The 14965-nt window shown below is 42.6% G+C and overlaps 2 protein-coding genes across 2 annotated transcripts; one reads left to right on the top strand and one right to left on the bottom strand.

Annotated features, from left to right (window-relative positions):
* Window positions 1-2127: 2127 nt before the first annotated feature.
* On the bottom strand, window positions 2128-13974 carry NODGS (nodulin/glutamine synthase-like protein). The gene is made up of 18 exons (XM_078571519.1): window positions 13789-13974; window positions 10779-11030; window positions 10642-10711; window positions 10434-10547; window positions 10218-10323; window positions 9746-9902; window positions 9571-9666; window positions 9068-9116; window positions 7623-7882; window positions 6766-6938; window positions 6424-6544; window positions 6305-6357; window positions 6103-6232; window positions 5896-6041; window positions 5636-5827; window positions 5054-5286; window positions 4805-4947; window positions 2128-2326 (listed from the first exon to the last, which is right to left on the bottom strand). Exons 1-18 carry the CDS (start codon window positions 13951-13953, stop codon window positions 2264-2266), a joined length of 2523 nt encoding a protein of 840 aa, XP_078427645.1. The 5' UTR covers window positions 13954-13974; the 3' UTR covers window positions 2128-2263.
* On the top strand, window positions 11320-11927 carry LOC144700118 (egg cell-secreted protein 1.2-like). The gene has a single exon (XM_078571520.1). It carries the CDS (start codon window positions 11322-11324, stop codon window positions 11736-11738), a length of 417 nt encoding a protein of 138 aa, XP_078427646.1. The 5' UTR covers window positions 11320-11321; the 3' UTR covers window positions 11739-11927.
* Window positions 13975-14965: the final 991 nt, after the last annotated feature.

Consider the following 14965-nt stretch of genomic DNA (forward strand, 5'->3'; position numbering starts at 1 on the left):
CACTATCTAGCCTCACTCATATGATAAGTATGGCCGTTCTTATATTATGAATATGTTGTATTAATGAACATGGAACGAGATGGGGAATGTATGATTGGCTTGCCGGCCACAAATATTTCCATCAGACTCTTCATGCTGCCAATATGAAAACTTTATCCTCCCACCTCTGTTCTAAAACTCCATTTGTGCAGTCTCAGTCTAAAGCTTATTATATTAAAGCAAATTAGAAATTCATACTTATTATTTCTTCGGCTAAATTGATAAGTTATTATGCATATTATCATTTTATGATATAATTTTCTTATAAAATAAAAATAATTATTTTGAACTAATTTGAATATAATTTGAGCTTTCATGCTATTCTAATGGAAAACAGAATTTTTAACGATAAAACTTGGTGAAAATTTCGTGTTAAAAGGATGAATAAATCAAAAGGTATTTAATTTTGAATTTTGAAATTTATATGGAACTTATTGAATATTTTTCAAGTTTTTTTAGGTTAACTTCGTAAAAAGGAGGCCCATTAATCATCTGGAATATGAATAGATATGAATGTGAATATGAATAGATATGAATATGAATTTTATTAGAATGTGAATATGAATAGATATGAACGTGAATAGAGCATCACTTGCATAGAGGTGAAATCAAGGTTAGATTAGGCTTATATTTTGTTTTAATAATTTAATTAGAACAAAATTAAGTTTAGATAAAACCCCTAACTAAATATACGACTTAGGTCTTTATGTTTTGATCTTCAGATGGAGATAAACACAAAAATCATTCCATCATCCTTCTCATCTTTCCATACTCTTAAAGAAACATTAATTAAAATCTAGATACCTATCCTGCTTGAGGATCGACCTTTGTTCGCTCTATATTGGGATATTTAGTGATTAAGGAATTTTAAAGTTATTGTATGAGTTGATTTGCCTAAAGCGATACATTATAAACACCTAAAGTTCTACTTATCAGTGTTTATGAAGGAGAAAGAGGAAGGGGGGGGAGAACGAGAGATAGATAGAGAGAGATATAAATAGAGTGATGGATGAGTGAGAGAGATGGTGTGATGTACAGAGAGGAAATATAGGTCAGAATAGAGGGGCCGATACAGAGAGAGTGCGCGAGAAGAAGAAAGGGTTGAAGAGAGAGAGACAGACAGACAGACAGAAAGAGAGAGTGAGTGAGATAGAGGAAGAGAGGGTTGAAGAGAGAGAGAGAAGAGAGGGAGAGAGAGAGAGAGAGAGAGAGAGAGAGAAACATACAGAAACAGAGAGAGAGTGAGTGAGAGAGAGGAAGAGAGGGTTGAAGAGAGAGAGAGAAACATACAGAAACAGAGAGAGAGTGAGTGAGAGAGAGGAAGAGAGGGTTGAAGAGAGAGAGAGAGAGAGAAACAGACAGAAACAGAGAGAGAGTGAGAGAGAGAGAGAGATAGTGAGAGGGCAGAAGAGAGGGTTGAAGAGAGAGAGAGAGACCGACATACAGAGAGAGAGAGGGAGACCGAAAAACAGAGAGAGAGAGAGAGAGAGACCGACAAACAGATAGAGAGAGAAAGAGCGACCGACAAACAGAGAGAGAGAGAGAGAGACAGACAGACAGACAGAGAGAAGTGAGAGATGGTGGGAGGCATAGAGAGGAAGAGAGGGTTGAAGAGTGAGAGAGACAGACAGACAAAAGCAGAGAGAAAGAGAGAGAGAGAGTGAGTGAGAGGGTGGGAGGCAGAGAGAGGAAGAGAGGAGAAGAGAGGGATGAAGAGAGAGAGAGAAAGAGAGAGAGAGAGATCAGAAGAGAGGTTTGAAGAGAGACCGACCGACACAGAGAGAGAGAGAGAGAGAGAGAGAGAGAGAGAGAGACAGACAGACAGACAGACAGACAGACACAGAGAGAGAGTGAGAGAGGGTGGGAGGCATAGAGAGGAAGAGAGGGTTGAAGAGTGAGAGAGACAGACAGAAAGAAACAGAGAGAGAGTGAGAGAGTGAGTGAGAGGGTGGGAGGCAGAGAGAGGAAGAGAGGGTTGAAGAGAGCAGAAGAGAGGGCTGAAGAGAGAGAGATAGGCAGACAGAAACAGAGAAAGAGATAGAAAAGTAAAAAGAGGGTGGAAGAGAAAGAGGACTCAGCAAAATGCCATACACAAAACTAAAGCTCATTCACGATAAGCTTAATAACGAGAAGCATTGAACGTTAAACAGAATAAATATACCAAGGTGCAGAAAAACAAAACATCTGCCGCAATTACCCAAAATACTGACAAGACACAAGTGAATCAGTACCTGTGAATGAGATCCTTTGATGCAGCTTCATTCTTTGCATAGAATTCGATTTCCCCCTGCAAAGCTCAGCCACAATAATTAAGCACAAAGGATAGGGAGGAAGGGAAAAGGGGATGTAAATGTAAACTGAGAGGGAGGGATGGAGAGAGGTAGAAAGAAAGAGAGAGGGGTGGAGGAACAGAGAGAGAGGATGAGAGGCAGAGATAGAGCGGAAGAGAGAGTCTGGGAGGCTAATGTAGAGAGAGAGTCTGAGAGAGAGAAGGGATGGGTAGCAGAGAGAGAAATATAGAGAGAGTCTGGGAAGCAGCGAGAGAGAGAGTCTGAGAGAAGAGGCTGGAAAGCAGAGATAGAGAGAGTTGAGCGAAAGAGAGAGTCCTAGAAGCAGAGAGCAGCAGAGAGAGAGCCTGGGAAGCAGAGAGAGGAAGAGAGAGAGCTCGGGAAGCAGAGAGCAGGAGAGAGAGAGCCTGGGAAGCAGAGAGAGGAGAAGAGAGCCTGGGAAGCAGAGAGCAGGAGAGAAAGAGTCTGGGAAGCAGAGACAGGAAGAGAGAGAGCCTGGGAAATAGAGAGCAGGAGAGAAAGAGTCTGGGAAGCAGAGAGCAGGAGAGAAAGAGTCTGGGAAGCAGAGACAGGAAGAGAGAGAGCCTGGGAAATAGAGAGCAGGAGAGAAAGAGTCTGGGAAGCAGAGAGAGGAAGAGAGAGAGAGCCTAGGAAGCAGAGAGCAGGAGAGAGAGAGAGTCTGGGAAGCAGAGAGAGGAAGAGAGAGAGAGAGAGCCTGGGAAGCAGAAAGAGGGAGCGAGAGGGAGATTCTGGGAAACAGAAAGAGGAAAAGAGAGAGAGAGAGCCTGGGAAGCAGAGAGAGAAAAAGAGAGAGCCTGGGAAGCAGAGAGCAGGAGAGAGAGAGAGTCTAGGAAGCAGAGAGAGGAAAAGAGAGAGCCTGGGAAGCAGAGAGCACGAGAGAGAGAGAGTCTGGGAAGCAGAGAGAGGGAGAGAGAGAGCCTGGGAAGCAGAGAGCAGGAGGGAGAGAGAGTCTGGGAAGCAGAGGGAGAGAGAGAGCCTGGGAAGCAGAGAGAAGGAGAGAGAGAGAGTCTGGGAAGCAGAGAGAGGGAGAGAGAGAGAGAGAGAGAGCCTGGGAAGCAGAAAGAGGAAGCGAGAGGGAGAGTCTGGGAAACAGAAAGAGGAAAAGAGAGAGAGAGAACCTGGGAAGCAGAAAGAGGAAGAAAGGATGGGAAAGAGATAGATAGAGAGTGGGAAACAAAAGAGAAAAAGAGAGAGAGAAAGCGAGAGTCTCAGAAGCAAAGGAGAAAGAGAGTGAGATAGAGAGAGAGAAAGCGAGAGTCTGGGGAGCAAAAGAGCAAAAGAGAGAGAGAGAGAGAGAGATAGTGAGAGTCCAGGAAGCAAAAGAGAAAGAGAACGAGAGAGGTAGGGAGAGTCTGGGAAGCAAAAGAGAAAGAGAGAGAGAGAGAGAGATAGCGAAAGTATGGGGAGCAAAAGAGAAAGAGAGAGAGATAGGGAGAGTCTGAAAAGCAAAAGAGAAAGAGAGAGAGAGCGAGAGATAGCAAGAGTCTGGGGAGCAAAAGAGAAGAGAGAGAGAGAGAGTCCGGGAAGCAAAAGAGAAATAGAGAGAGAGATAGCGAGACTCTGGGAAGCAAAAGGGAAAGAGAGAGAGATAGGGAGAGTCTGGGAAGCAAAAGAGAAAGAGAGAGAGAGAGAGAGATATCGAGAGTCTGGGAAGCAAAAGAGAAAGAGAGAAAGAGATAGCGAGTGTCTGGGAAGCAAGAGAGAGAGAGAGAGATAGGGAGAGTCTGGGAAGCAAAAGAGAAAGAGAGAGAGAAATAGAGAGAGAGATAGCGAGACTCTGGGAAGCAAAAGAGAAAGAGAGAGAGATAGGGAGAGTCTGGGAAGCAAAAGAGAAAGAGAGAGAGAGAGAGAGATATCGAGAGTCTGGGAAGCAAAAGAGAAAGAGAGAAAGAGATAGCGAGTGTCTGGGAAGCAAAAGAGAAAGAGAGAGAGAGAGAGAGAGAGAGAGAGAGAGAGATAGCAAGAGTCTGGGAAGCAAAAGAGAAAGAGAGAGAGTGAGAGAGATATAGCAAGAGTCTGGGAAGCAAGAGAGAGAGAGACAGAGATAGCAAGAGTCTGGGAAGCAAGAGAGAGAGAGACAGAGATAGCAAGAGTCTGGGAAGCAAGCGAGAGAGAGACAGAGATAGCAAGAGTCTGGGAAGCAAGAGAGAGAGAGACAGAGATAGCAAGAATCTGGGAAGCAAGAGAGAGAGAGAGAGAGAGAGAGAGAGATAGCAAGAGTCTGGGAAGCAAAAGAGAAAGAGAGAGAGAGAGAGAGAGATAGCAAGAGTCTGGGAAGCAAAAGAGAAAGAGAGAGAGAGATAGCAAGAGTCTGGGAAGGAAAAGAGAAAGAGAGAGAGAGAGAGAGAGAGATGGAAAAAGTCTGGGAAGCAAAAGAAAAAGAGAGAGAGATTCTGGAAAGCAGAAGCAAAGGGAGAGAACGAGAGAAAGAAAGGATGAGAGATAATGGAAGGTACCTTGCAAACAGCAAGAATGGCAGTAAATAGCTTATCCCCAAGCATTTCCCTAATGGCGTTGTCATTCTCGAGGGCCTGGACAGATTCGGCAAGCTTGGTAGGTAGCCTCGGAGGTGTTGGGATGAGATCGCCAGGATCAACGTCTGGGGAAAAATAGTTTCCAAACATAACTCATTTCAAATATCATCGATAACTTATGTTAGAAAAAAATTTATTCACTATTAGTATTAATTTACGATAAGTGCGCACCAATGGGCAATGGCAACGAGAGATCTCTGCGGAGACCATCGATACCGGCAGCCATAATTGCCGCCAGACCGAGATGTGGATTTGCGCACCCATCAAAAGATTTGAGCTCAAAGTTGCTGACGAGGCCATCAGCCGTGCCAGGCGGGCATGCAGTTCTTAAAGGCCCCTCTCTGTTCTCTCTTCCCCAGCACTGATACGCTCCACTCCACGTGTGTGGTTGTATGCGGTCATAACTGTATTTTTTAACAGATATAAGAAAAAATGGCATTTTGGTCAGTCACTGTTTACGGAGTCTGCAATTTATTCTGTTTCCATCCAAAGGGGCTGGCCAGAATGGATGACGGAACAGACAGCAGGTGGATGCAAACATAGAGTAAATCACTGGGATCCAATGAGACAGAGTGGCACAGGATAGAAGGCAAGAAGGTTTATATTCTGCTCCCATTCCGAGATCAGGACGGATGACTGATGACACTAGAGATGGAACGGACGAGAGACTTTCATCCATCCACGAGACTTATTTTCGTCTAACTCACTAGTCAAATATGACAAGAGACATAAAATAAATATAAGAGTTCTAACCTGTTTGGCAGGGGAGCAACAATAGCCAAGATTGAAGGAAGATGCTGCAAAACTCCCGCCATGAATTTTTCTCCGATGCTTGACATCCCATACCTTGCTTCTGATTCATTAGATCCCATGAAAACATTCTTCCCGTTCTCCCATAAGCTCAAATGTACATGAGATCCTGACCCAACGTCAAGGGCAGAGAATCTACAACATAACAAATTTATTTTTAAATGATCATAGGTTTATTACAAAGAACGACTACGATAACCTACTTTGGCACAAAAGTTGCAAGGAATCCATGCTTGCGGGAGACAGATCGAATAGCCTCACGAGCATAAATCAAATTGTCGGCAGAATTTGTGCAAATAGAGTACCCCATTGCAATCTCAAATTGGCCGTTTGCAGCCTCCGCGTGAAGCTGAAAAGAATTTTTTGTGAGCTGGAAATTATTGGATTCAAAATGTCATTGGTATGGCCACCTGTTCAACTTTAATGTTTAAGGATTCCAGCGAACTGTAAAATTCTTGAAGAAGTTGTGATTTAGCATCATAGGCAGAAGATGAGCAGTAAGGAAATTTATCCACTGGGACCCACTCTTCCTCTCCTTCTCTGCATTAATCAACACAGGGTAGAACGTAGCACTTACACTGGGAGAAACTTAATAAAAACAGGAAAAAGTACCTTAATATGTTCTTCAACAGTATAAACTCACACTCAAATCCTGCATTCATCACCTGTATATCAAGAACTCGTGAGCTTGATCAGTTTTCAGCTTGATAAAAGATTAATTCCATATTTACCAGGTTGAATTCCTCTTTCAAGATCTTGGAGGCCCTCCTCAAGGCTTCTCTTGGACAATATTCCCAAGCTAAGCCAGGTTTTATTTGCATGTCTGACAGAACCATTTCCTCTTTATCACTCCTGTGGAGAAACAGTTTCACTAATAGGTCAGCGCCATGGTAACCGTAGAATTAGTAGGATATCTAATGAAATTTCGCTGAAATTAAGACCAAATTACAACCTCACCGTCGCATTCATTAAACTGAAAAGTAGAAAATCAGAAAAGCTCAAAACGCAAAAAAAAGGGCATGTAATTTTTAAAATCATTTAATGACAATGATGTAGAATAAAATAAAACCTACCATGGAATTTTGAACTTTGTACTTAGATCAGGTATTAATCTGATCTCTCCAACGCCTGTAAGACCGGACCCAGCGGCTGGTCCATCACAGTATGAGGTCATTCCCATTGACGCAAAGGTCAAACCCACGCCGTTATCCTTGACAATTTCATAAAACCGTTTTGCAGGAATCACCTTTAGGAGAAAAATGCAATGTTCATCACATTAGTTAAGATATCAACGTGATAGCATTACGTGAGGTCATACTGTGCACAAAGAGAAGCACCAACAGTTGCCTTCATAAATTATTCAAGAATACAACTTTCGCTTTCTCACTCTGATTAGGGACCATGCTTGTTGAAGGTTATCTTAACTTTGAGAATTTTGGTTCATGAATGGGCCGCACTGTAAGATTGAAAAATCAAGTACTGATATTTAAGTTCCGTAATTGAGATCCTAAATTTGATGAAGCCCATGAGAAAAGCAGTCGCAAGAGCACCAAGAGACTGACACCATTTTAATATTATGAATATCGTCATGAAAAGTGGTAGTCTATCAGACTTTACTAAATAGTTCAAGTTAGTTGCATGCATAGCGCGGAATTCTCTCATACAGAATCACTGAATTCATAGTATAGTCTTACTTGTACAAACATAAAACAGGTTATTACAGGTAGAATAAATTTCATTTGTTCCATATTCATCATCAACCCTCACGAGTTCAACCACAAATCCACGGCAAATGGAGAAATAAAAATGATTGAAATCCAATAAAACTGAGAATATGTATGAATTCACATGAGGAAAGATACATCAGGATATAAGAAAGGAATAAAATCAGCTTCAAAGAGGCAAACAGAACGTGTCCGGGGTAACTCACTCGACATCGTTGCTGACCAGAATTATCAACCCAAATAATCCTCACAAACGTGGTCTGATCTGATGGTTGGTCATAGTTGGTGATTGCCGTAGATGATGAGAAATCTACTGGCGCAATTTTCTCCTTTAAATTATAAAACTGAAAAGCATTGTCCTTAAAGATGCCCTTTATTGCTTTGAGAGCTTCAGGAATGGTGATATCGCCACTCTCACATGCATCGCAAAGGACAGAGTAGACAACCTTGCGTGCCTGCTTCGAACCTGAATAAAAGAAAGCCCTTAAGAAATACCACATAACCCAAACCAAAAAAATATCCATCAGTAATCATAAAATATTAAATATGCCATCAAATTGAGTGACATATCAAATCCTAGGAATGGCCTATGCAACCATAGATTCATGGTTAAGTCATAACCTACTATGCACCATGAGAACTACTGTGGTCTCAAACTTTGACCTACCAAAATGCCAAGATAGAATGTGAAGCTCAGTTTTTCCGAGACTCTTCTTGGTTTCAAAATCCATATGATGGCTGTTGAAAGATTATTAATATCCCAAAGGGTCTTTAGGGCTTCAACAATCATGGCTCAACAATGGAAATTTTGTAGGGCTACTTCTTCAAAGTAAATGGTTTACTTAAAGTTGACTTGAAAATTGGAAAATGTTAAGAGCTGCTTGTTCACAGTAACTATATTATTTCATCTATAGACTTGAAGAATGGAAAATTTTTAGGGCTTCTTGTTAATGTTAACTGGTTCATTGTATATTGGCTTGAACCATGGAAAATATGTAGAGCTTCTTGTTCACTGTAACTATCACAACTATTAAGCTGATTCCTGCTTCAATTTTCAAGGTTCTAGAACATTTTGGAATTGGTTCAAAGTAGTTAATTGAAAGTCTGTATTAACTGTTGACGTGAAATATACAACTTAAAGATGTAAAGTAGTACAATTGTTACCAGCTATAGCTTTGAGCACAGTTGGTAAGCGCTTGAATCTAACATGGTATCAGAATGTCTCTATTGATTTTCAAGGGTTCATTTCCTTGCTCCCAGGCCAGCGGGATTCCTGCTGCCCTGCCTCTCATACTCTAATCTGATCAGCCAAGAGCTGGCATGGGTATAAGAGCGGATTATTGGAAGAAGAAGAAGAGAAGAAGAGAAGAAAATCAGCCAGGAGCTAACATGGTACAGAGCCAGGTGGCAGGTTCAAATCCCAGAAACAACAATCAGCCCTCTTGGGCCATAAATAGGCCAGCGGCCGGTGTTGCGAGGGAGTGTTGACGTAAAACATACTGCTTAAAGATGAAAAGTAGCAGAATTGCAATCAGCTATAGCTTTTAGCACAGTTGGTAAGCACTTGAATCTAACATTAACTAATGGCAAAGAAAGGGCCTAAGATCAACCACTCGAAAAATAATAATCCAAAAACCTATCCTTGACGTACCTAAATAGTAAGTCTCCGGGAATGCATATCCATCTGTGCTGAACATGACCTTGATAATAGAGATGTAGAAATAACGGTGTCAACAAGAGGGATAGTTGAACTCATGACAATAAGTAATCAGACACTAATGGATTTCACAACTCAAAACAATAATAAACTAAGTATAACGTTAATTATTCCTTGAATAAAACAAGTGCGGAGAAATAAGTAATTCATTGCAACTACTCCCAAAAGTTCCATCAAATTTTATTTTCAGGACAAGCTAAAAGAGTAAAAGCTTGAGAATCCCTGTAAGGAGCTTGTCATAGGCCTGCATCTGGCCCTTATTCTTCTGAAACCAAAAAAAATGATGGCAGGAGTCCGTGGCAATAGCATTTGTCACACTCTCTATTTAGATGGCAGATCAATGCCGGAAACCCAAACACAAAGAATACCACTGAGAAGTTGTTCAAAAGCCAAAAAGAAAAGAGATCCTAACGTTCAGTGTTTAGATTATTCAGTACCTTGGTGAAAGGTGCCAAATCAAGAAGCCCTCTCACAGAAGAAATCATGCCATGAAAACTAAGCTTAGGCACCGCAAGACCAAAGTCAAGGTAAACCTAAGTCACGGTAAAGTGAGGGGATCAGTAAACAGAGGATGGAGGGAAGACTGCAGACTTCGATAAAGCAATAACATACCTGCGCATAAACTGAAGCAAGATATGATGCTTCTTTGTAGAAAGGATAAGATGCATGCAATAATAAAATTCGACAACTTGAGAATCGCTTGTCTTCTAGAACATTCCGCAGCAAAAGAGGATTGGAATTCCTCAAATCCAAATCCTTGTCCCCAAATCTAAAATTATAAAAAAGTGGACACAGCAAAAAATAGTGTAAGTTGTCGACGAAAGAAGGTGGATATCATACTAGGATCCCATAAGATAATAAATGGAAGGATAGGTCAACATGCGTTGTCTTGGATCATAATCAAAACATAAAATAATTCGTAACTTGGAAGAACCATTATCCACTTCTGGAATGGATTTCAGAAATTATAATATGTGCTGAATGAGCAATAAAACATAAGAAGTCCAAGGCCATTAAACAGGTGTCTCAGATGGCCCAGAAATTGCTTTCCAATTCAAATAAAAAGGAAATAATGTTTCAATACCCCGTGTGAATCTGCACAGGCAGGTCAAATGAAACTGCAATTTCCATGCTGCATGTAAATATATAATCTATCAAGTTCTTGTTCTTGATCCGAACAGAATCGCTCCCTGAATAATGGAGATATCAAAGACAAAAAATGCCAGGGTTACATGATGAACAAAATTGACATGTTTGACATTCATAGAAATAGACGCCACATAAATTCAATTAATCATACCAAAGAAATCCTCAGCGAGGCCTCCTTCAGCGTCCTCTTTACTGACTTGTGGATCAATATCTAGTCCACTCCTATAAGCTGCAATGCTTTTAAATGCAACAACTCCTTCAGCAGATGTAGGTGCTGCGCTAAGGAAAATCATCGCCGGGCAATTTTTATTTAGTAGTCAAACGCTCGCCAACAGCATAAGATTTTAAGTTGAAAGGATATGACTTCAAGCTCGCCGCAAACTTGTTTATAAACGAATCCAATGTAATATGAGAGTGTGCTCTCTTTTCCTGCGACACAACACAAATTATGAATCAAGCTCGCAAATGAAGAGTAGTGGAGGGGAATTTTCCTAACTTCGTTCAAAATCGTCTCGGCCAAGTGTTCGATCCTCAACACCCGACCGACTGAAGGACCAAGTTTACGGTGCCACTCCAACTCGTGCATTTTGTCAAGATAAAGGCCATCGTCAATCAGGAGCGCGCAGAGATTGGCACTTGCAAAACACTTTGAACTGATTGACGGCAGCCCTGACATCCTCCGATGATCCTCTACCTCGGCCAGAGACGCGCCACATCCGTACAACCCGGCGATTTCTCTCAAACTCCTCTGCAGCGAATTAAATCATCAGAAGAGAACGCAACGACCACAAAGTTGGAGGCAAAGAAAAACTTAAAACACTAAATACTCCAGATAAATTATAATTTTATCTAACCGACAGTTTCGTCCCCTCGGCTTCCGCTGATCGTCAGACGTTTCCCCGCAAATCAAATCATTAAACGCATTACCTCTCGAATTCAGCATGATCGTTTCAGAACTTCTCGTCTTCCCTTCGCCGTCTATAAATTCAATGGAAGCAGCAGTCCTCTCATCAGTCTCAACCAACTCGCAAGATCAGCAATGGCAGCTTCAAACCTCGCGTTCATCGTCTTCGCCGTGCTTACCATCACCGCAGCGGCTGCGAGGAAGGAGCCGTCAATGGCAATAAGGTCTTCGCTGGAGGCCAGGCTAAGGATGACCAGCTTTCAGCTGGATTCTGAAGATGGCGGGGGCATGGTGGACTGCTGGGGAGCGTTGTACGAGCTGCGATCATGCACTAACGAGGTGGTGCTCTTCTTCCTAAACGGGGAATCCTACATTGGCCATGACTGCTGCCGCGCCATCCGCATCATTACTCATCAGTGTTGGCCGAACATGCTCTCTTCCATTGGCTTCACCGCTGAAGAAGGCGACGTTCTCCGCGACTACTGCGACGTTGAAGCCACCGGGCCGCCCGCTCCTGTTTCCCTTCCCCCCACGCCGGCGCCCGGGCATTAGAACGCCTCGGTCTCGCCGTTTTTTGTTCTACGTTCATGAATAAGATGTGCTGACTGACAGCAGAAGATGTTAACGCTAAATTTCATCTTTCGGCCTCACAAAATGACGGAGACGATACAAAATCACCAACGAAATCTGCTATTGTCGTCTTGGAAGTTAACCGCCACGCTAGTTGTCATCGTAATCAAATTTTCGGTATCTGTTTTTTCTGATATCCGGATATCGGTGGCTACAATGCTGATTTCCGATATCGGTATCTGTCTCGATGTCGTCATTCGCCTGCGTCTTACGGGGAGGATGACGATATAGGATATCGGATATCGGTGTTGAATACCGGATTTCGATATCCAACTTAGAAGGGTTGTATAAAAATATAATTCAATAGTTATTAAGCAGCAGTTATACGAATCATCGTGGGTAAGAGGGTAGTAGGGAGTTTTTTATTTATTAAGTGGCACGTTTAATATATAGATTTCAAACTTTTTTTCTCCCATATGGAATAACAGCAGGATTCCGAGTTTAACATCAAACTCCGAATCCTTTATCCCATATGGAAGAAAATAGAAATTTCGGGCTCTATCTATTACACATATAACCGGCTTAAAATATAATGAATTTTTATTAATATGTTAATATATTGTTTAATAAATATTATACCTTGTTTAATATATACAGCGCACGGCTACTTTGTTCCATATGGGATAACAGGAATCGAAGTTTAATGTAAACTCCGAATCCTGTTATCCCATATGGAAGAAAATAAAAATGTTGCATTGTATATATAAACCAAAAAACTAGGACAGTGTCTGATATCGGATATTGGACGATATTCATCCTTCAGGTATAGATGGATGTCGAAGGCGGATATCGGAGGGATAAGGACGATCCGTATATCGAGGACCAGATATCTAATACCGGCTATCGGATTTCGGTTGTCTGATGCCGGATTTCGGTTGTCTGATACTGGATATCGGTTGGACAAACACTAGTATCAGCTGAACTGTGCTTAACAGTATACCCTCTCCCTGTATCCTAAATAAGGTCTGATGAAGGGGGATGAACGGATAAGGATGATCCGGATATCCGAGGGATAAGGACAATCCGAATATCAGAGGGATGAGGACGATCCGGATATCAGAGACCAGATATCTGATATTGGCTATCGGATTTCGGTTGTCCGATACTGGATATGGGTTGGACAATCACTAGTATCAGCTGAACTGTGCTTAAGAGTATACCCTCTCCCTGCATCCTAAATAAGGTCGGATGAAGGGGGACGAACGGAGCAGGCTGGAATCCATTTCGTTATCCGTCATCCTTCATCCGTACTGATTTCGGATCGGGAACGAAAGGAAACGAACACTACAGTCCCTGAAACTTTTTCAAGGTGTAAATAGATCATAAATGCAGGAAGACTAAATAAACAGTAAGGTCTCATCGGCATTTATCCTCGTTCCCTTTTTGGGAAAGGAACAAATCGTCAGTCTTTCTGTGAGGCAGAAACGGAGATCAAACAGATCTTGAGAACACTATTTTGGAGATCTAAAGAGCCTGAAGTGAAGAGATGGCTTCCTGCGAAATTCATGCCGTTGCAGACCGTACACATTAGTAGATCCGGAAGAATCGCGACGATCTAGCTGAACTAGTTTTTTCTGTGATGATGACAAGCTGATTGATTAATCCGATCTTGAGAACACTCTCTCCGATACCTAAAACTCCTGACCTGAAGAGGTCACTCGCTTACAAACAACCACTACAAAGTTCATGCAGACTGCCTACTCTATTAAATCAGGAAAGCTTGCGCGGATCTAGATGATTAGCCTTTACGTCATGGAGAAAAGCTGATCAAAACGATCTCGACAACACTATCGCCGAGATTTAAAAACTCCTGACCTGAAGAGATCACTCCGTTAAGAACACCCACCGTAAAATTCAAGCAATTCCCGGAAATTTGCAGACACTATACTCTGAACGAACTCTTCCAATTTAACAATCTCAGATGAAAATCGAAGATAGAAAGAGAGGTAATCTCCGCTGAACTGCCTCCTACCTTGAAGGAGAGACTGTCCGGAGCAAAGGCCAGGGCCTCGCCTTCAGCTTCGGAGAAACACCTCGAGAACGGAAACTGAGACTCGATCTCCACGAGATTGTGGCAATGGCCGTCCACTGCCTGCACACTCTCCACAGCCTCTCTCAACTCCCTGTACTTCTCCATCTCTCGATTAACCCATCTATCGTCAACGCCACTCCTGCATATATAATATCGAAGCTGAACAGTCCGCGAACTCTTATCCCCACCGTCCATCAATTCTGTTACGCCGTTCTGGGCCTCCGTGACCGTCCGATCAGATCCATCAGTTTGAATCCATCGCAAACTTTCGTCAACGCAACTCGTGTTTCTCCTATCCTAGCCGTCCATTCTGATAGTTACGATGTTTTGCGCGTCCTTGACCGTCCGATCAGGCCTATCTGTTCCACTATCCACGTGTCAAGAGCCCATCGATACTACCGACAATACTTTTGGACTTTATCTTCACGTGATCCATACACCGTGGACTTCCTATTTTCTGATGTGCGGGTATAGCGAAGGGACGCGGACGGGACCCTTTTTTCGGCCCAGGACGAAAAAGCGTCCCGTCCGCAAGGTTGGATGAAAAACGGGACGGAAAGTCATCCCAATTCAAAGGAACGGGACGGGTTTCGTCCACTCGAACGAAAAATCGTCCCGTCTGTGTTGTGTCCCTGGACTGATTCCGGATGTCGGATGGGATAATCTTCGTCACATTCTGTCCATCATCCATGTCCCGGACGATCCAGATCTATACTAGTACAGGGACGCGGACAGGATGGTTTTTCATCCCAGGATGAAAAAATCGTCCTGCCCGAGACGATCAGAAGGGACGGTTTTAGTCCACTGGGACAAAAAAAATTGTCCCATCCCAAGGTCTGGGATGAAAAAACCATCCTGTCCGCATCCCTAGACTGATTCCGGACGTCGGACGGGACAATCTTTGTTCTGTTTAGTCCATCAGCGTCCGAGATGATCTGGAACTATACTAGTAGAGGGATGCAGATGTGACAGTTTTTTCGTCCCAGGATGGAAGATTGTCCTGTCCAGGAGGTTGGACGAAAACATGCATGGAAATTTGTCCCTAGAAAAACAGACGAGACGGTTTTAGTCCACTTGGACAAAACAATTGTCCCGTCCATGTCCTTGGACTGGTTCC

Source organism: Wolffia australiana, chromosome 2 (assembly GCF_029677425.1).
Source record: "Wolffia australiana isolate 7733 chromosome 2, ASM2967742v1".
NCBI classification, from domain to species: domain Eukaryota; kingdom Viridiplantae; phylum Streptophyta; class Magnoliopsida; order Alismatales; family Araceae; genus Wolffia; species Wolffia australiana.